This window comes from Arachis ipaensis, chromosome B10, assembly GCF_059453495.1.
Source record: "Arachis ipaensis isolate K30076 ecotype BB chromosome B10, ASM5945349v1, whole genome shotgun sequence".
NCBI lineage: Eukaryota > Viridiplantae > Streptophyta > Magnoliopsida > Fabales > Fabaceae > Arachis > Arachis ipaensis.
In genome coordinates this window covers 79,179,829-79,184,925 of record NC_142435.1, presented here as the reverse complement: position 1 = coordinate 79,184,925, position 5,097 = coordinate 79,179,829, and the positions used below count along the sequence as shown (strand labels likewise).

The 5,097-nt window shown below is 42.0% G+C and overlaps 1 protein-coding gene across 1 annotated transcript; it reads left to right on the top strand.

Annotated features, from left to right (window-relative positions):
• The first annotated feature begins 3,986 nt into the window (after positions 1–3,986).
• LOC107620727 (uncharacterized) lies at positions 3,987–4,512 on the top strand. The gene is made up of 2 exons (XM_016322853.1): positions 3,987–4,109; positions 4,180–4,512. The coding sequence occupies exons 1-2, from the start codon at positions 3,987–3,989 to the stop codon at positions 4,510–4,512; spliced, it is 456 nt and encodes a 151-aa protein (XP_016178339.1).
• The last annotated feature ends 585 nt before the right edge of the window (positions 4,513–5,097 follow it).

Here is a 5,097-nt window from a genome sequence, read left to right as displayed (position 1 = left end):
CAGCGTTCAATGCCCTAAGACCCTCCTAGCACCTGGCTTACTCTTTTGCTTAGCCTAAATACTCACTAAGTGGGCCCCAGAAGTAGATTTTTACACTAGAAGACTGTTTTACCCTTCCTATGTAATCCCTAATCATTAGTCTAGTATTTATTTGAGAACTTTTATACTTTTTAGAGAGATTTGATCACTTTTCGAGACCTTTGACACTTTACACGTTTTACATTGTATTTTCTATCAGTATGAGTTTCTAAACCTCCTAGGTTGAGGGGAGGAGCTTTGCTGAGTTTTATGTATTAATAAAAGTATTACTGTTCTATCTTCAATCCAAGTTTGATTCTCTATTCTGAGATGTATCTTCATTCTTCATCCTTATGAATGCGTTGAACTAGCACAAGGTTATCTCATTCTACATGGGTTCAGAGTGAGTCTTTCATCGGACCATGATCAACCACTAGCTTGATTATACAACTCTTAGATGGCTAATCCACGACTTCGTTGGGGACTTCTCGAGACACCAATTCAGCCGAGGTATGGGGAGATTAGAGTCTTTGTGGTTAAGGCTAGAACAAAAGGCGCAACATTCTCTTATCCGAAAGATTCGACCTTGTCTATGGCGTTTTGAGTAGGATCACTAAGGGGAATGGACTGCAGGAGCTTCACCATCAATCAGACTAGATCCGCACCCTTGAGGTTCAGCACTGGAGGAGAATCGGCGACCTCTCAAGAAAGGCGTTGATCACATACAGCCTGCCATAGAAGAAGTCATTCACAGTTGGACGAGACAGTAAAACCGAATTGATCCAGAAGAATAAAGCATCTCTGAAGCTTTAACCATCTTCTTATAATTGCGTTCACCATTAATTGAGTAACGTTATCTTTATTTTACTTTTATGCATTTTAAACAACCAACTAACTTTTCTATCCACCTGACTAAGAACTACAAGATAACCATAGCTTGCTTCAAATCACAATCCTCGTGGGATCAACCCTGACTCACTCAGGTATTACTTGGACGACCCAGTGTACTTGCTGGTTCAGTTGTGTGAAGTGTAATTCCGTACACCACAGAGCCAGAGGAAATCTCACGGAATCTCTTGAGCAAGAAGCTAAAGATACAACTATGACAACTAATCCAAACGTTGGAAGAGACACAAGGAAGGTCCTTGGCTCTTACACTGCACCTACATCTGACTTCTATGGTACCTGCCATAGGTGCCCACAACTTCGAGCTTAAGCCTCAACTAGTTGCTCTGGTGCAACAGAGTTGTCAGTTTCATGGACCTCCGCAGGAGGACCCCAAAAAATTCATATCAGATTTCCTGCAAATCTTAGAGTAAAGCTTTGGCTAGATTCTCAGCCAAAGGAAATCCTGGACACATAGGAAAAGGTGGTTAATGGATTTCTAACCAAGTTCTTTCTACCTCAGAAGCTGAGTAAGCTTAGGGTGGAGGTCCAGACTTTCAGACAAAAAGAGGAAGAGTCCCTCTATGAAGCCTGGGAGAGGTACAAGCAGCTGATCAGGAGATGCCGTCCCGACATGATCTCAGAGTGGACCATGTTGGAGATCTTCTATGATGGCCTCTCTGAGATGTCCAAGATATCATTGGATCACTGATGAGCGGATATTTTATACACTTTTTGGCATAGTTTTCATGTAGTTTTTACCATGTTTTATTTAATTTTTATTAAGTTTTTACAGGTTTTAGTGTTAAATTCACATTTTTGGATTCTACTTTGAGTTTGTGTGTTTCTATACAATTTTAGGTAATTTTTAGCTGAAATTGAGGAGCTGGAGCAGAAATCTTATTTAGAGACAATGACAGCACTGCAAATGCTGTCCAGATCTGACCTCCTTGCACTCGGAAGAGATTTTTTGGAGCTACAGAAGTTCAAATTGAGAGTTTTCAATAGCTATGGAAAGCTTACTTCCAGAGCTTTCCAACAATGGATAATAGTCCACACTTTGCTTCGGATTAAAAGGCCCAAAACTAGCATCCAACGCCAGCTTCCTGCCCCCTTCCTGGCCTCCAGCGCCCAAGGAGCAGAGCCCAACATCCAAACGCCCAGAGAGGACCCCTAGCCAATGTTTCACGCCCTAGAGACCTCATAGCACGTGGATCTCATCAAAGCTCAGCCGAAACACTCACCAAGTGGGCCCCATAAGTGGATTTTAGCACTAAAAAGATTGTTTTACAGTTACTAGTCATTAGTTTAGTATTTAAGAGTTATTTTACATAATCATTCAAACAATTGGACACTACATTCGAGTTTAACATTGTATTTTCCATTCAGTATGAGTTTCTGAACCTCCTAGGTTGAGGGGAGGAGCCCTGCTGAGTCCTATGAATTAATAAAAGTATTACTTTTTCTTCTTCGATCCGTGTTTGATTTATTCTAAGATGTATACTCGATCTTCAACATGGTGAATAGGATTATTAGTGATAATCAGCTCTGTTCATCATACTAAGATGACCGTGCCTGACAAACACCCGCGTCTACTTGGGTTCGTGTGAATACGTGACTGGAAAGCAAGTGCCAACAACTATGTTTATACATCTCTGAGACGGCTAATCCATGACTTCGTTGGGGACTTCTCGAGACACCAGTTCAGCCAAGTTTTGGGGAGATTAGGGTCTCTCTGGTATAGGCTAGAATCCAAAGAAGCAGCACTCTCTGATCCGAAAGATTCGACCTTGTCTGTAGCATTTTGAGTAGGATCGCCAGGAGAATGAACTGCTAGAGCTTCACCCTTCGTCAGATTGGATGACCACGGCCAATGGCGTTTAATCTGTACCAAAGGAAATCAATGACCATGGCCCATGATGTTGATCACATACAGCCTACCATAGAAGAAGTCATTCACAAGAAAAGAAAATAGTACTACCAAAATTAATTCAGAAAGACTAAGCAACTCCAATCCTTCACCTTATCCCTATTACAGATTCCATTTAATTTACAGAGTATTTTATTAGTTATATGTCTTCATAGTTTCAGATCCCACAATTCCAACAACCTTCCGATTTCGCCTGACTAAGACCTATAAGATAACCATAACTTGCTTCAAACCAACAATTCTCACGGGATCCACCCTGACTCGCCCAGGTATTACTTGGATGACCCAGTGCACTTGCTAGTATAGCTGTATGAAGTGCGGGGGATTCATGCACCATTCACTCTGATGGTGGTTCACTCCACATGAAGAAGACGTCAGAGGAGGCGTAGGAGCTCATTGAGATGGTTACCAACAACCAATATATGTACACTTCTGAGAGAAACCTTGTGAACACTAGGACTACTCAGAAGAGAGGAGTCATAGAGGTGGACACTCTGGACACTATTTTGGCTCAAAACAAGCTCATGTCCCAGCAGATTAACATGATCTCCCAACACCTAAGAGGGATGAAAGCTTCAGCTATTACAATTCAAAAGGCATCCTATGAAAGAGATGCTGGTAACAATACTTGGACTACTATAGAGGAAGTAAACTACATGGAAAATTCCTCCTTAAAGCCCAATAATAATCCCTATTTAAACACTTTTAATCAAGGATGAGGAATCACCCAAACTTTGGGTGGAGAGATCAGCAGAGGCTTCAACAAGGCTTCAACAATAATCAGGGTGAAACCAATCAAAACAAGTTCAATAATAGATAGTTCCAATCCTTTCAGCAGCAAATGGAGATGCCCACACAGAGCCTCTCTGACCTGGCTTCAATAGTATCTAACCTCTCCAAGACCACTCATTGTTTCATGGCCGAGACTAGGTCTTCCATTCGGAATTTGGAGATACAGGTCAGTCAGTTGAGCAAGAGGCTACCTGAGGAACCTTTCAACACTCTTGCAAGCAACACTGAATTAAATCCAAGGGAAGAGTGTAAGGCCCTCACTATGGAAGCTGAGGCCAAACCCAAGGAGGAAAATACTGTTGAGGAACTGAAGGAGAACAAGGCTTAGGAGGAGACTGGGAGTGTACTCACACATGCCCCCATGAAGATGAAGGAGCTTGAAGACCAACACTCTCTAGACGTGCAAAAGGAGCCTGAGGATTGGCAACTCGCTCAGTTCTTGGCAGTCCTCAGGAAGTTTCAAGTTAATATCTCTTTTGAAAAGGTATTGGAGAATAAACCCCCCCTATACGGCATGTTTAAAAAGTGTGATTTTTGAAAGGACGGCTTTGAAGGGGGAAGAAACTATGATGCTGACCAAGGAGTGCAACGTCCTTGTGCAAAGAAAGCTGCCTCAGAAGATGCCAAATCCCGGAAGCTTTCTGATTTCCTGTACTATAGGGATCATTACATTTAAGAAGGCCTTGTGTGATCTTGGATCAAGCATAAACCTGATGTCTTTCTCTGTAATGAATAAGCTGGGAATTCAAGAGGTACAGCCTACTAAGATCTCACTAGAGATGGCAGATAAGTCCCTGAAAAAGGCATATAGACTGGTGGAGAATGTCCTTGTAAAGGTTGAAGACCTTTACCTCCCTGCAAGCTTCGTGCTACTTGACACTGGATAGGACAGGGACAACTCTATCATCCTTGGAAGTCCCTTCCTATCTACTGTGAAGGCCTTGATTGATATGGAGAAAGGAGAGCTAATTTTGAGTCTATGGGAGGATCGTATCCTGTTTAAGATTTTCAACCCTCACTCTCTCTTGGATAAAGGAGGTATTACTATGCAACACTTAGTGTTTCAGCCTTCTCTCTTAGTGTAGAGCCTTACAGAACCCCCAGAAATCAAACCTAAGTTTGGTGTTGGGTATTCATCAACAACCACTGATGAAGGAAGCACTATGAAGAAAGTACCCAAGGGCTGACGGAACAAGAAGATCTTAACTAAAGACTTCTCACTTGGCATGTGAGTTATCTTCACTAAAAGCCCAGTCATTCCACATACTGTGAACCGGATCCTATCTTTGGAACATGTTGAACTGATTCATGAGAGCACAGGAAGGAAGTTCACCATAACGGGTGAAGATCTGAGCCCCTATCAACCTCCGTAAAGGAGCTGTCCATCAACCTAATGACGGTAAAGTAGCGCTTGTTGGAAAGCAACCCAACCATATAAATAGTTTTTCTTAATTTTATTTTCTTTTATATCA

Bases quoted from the DNA above. Each gene is read 5' to 3' on its own strand.
- LOC107620727 (XM_016322853.1), top strand. From the start codon at position 3,987: ATGAAGATGAAGGAGCTTGAAGACCAACACTCTCTAGACGTGCAAAAG. The intron at 4,110-4,179 runs GTATTGGAGAAT...ACGGCTTTGAAG, and splicing joins TTAATATCTCTTTTGAAAAG to GGGGAAGAAACTATGATGCT.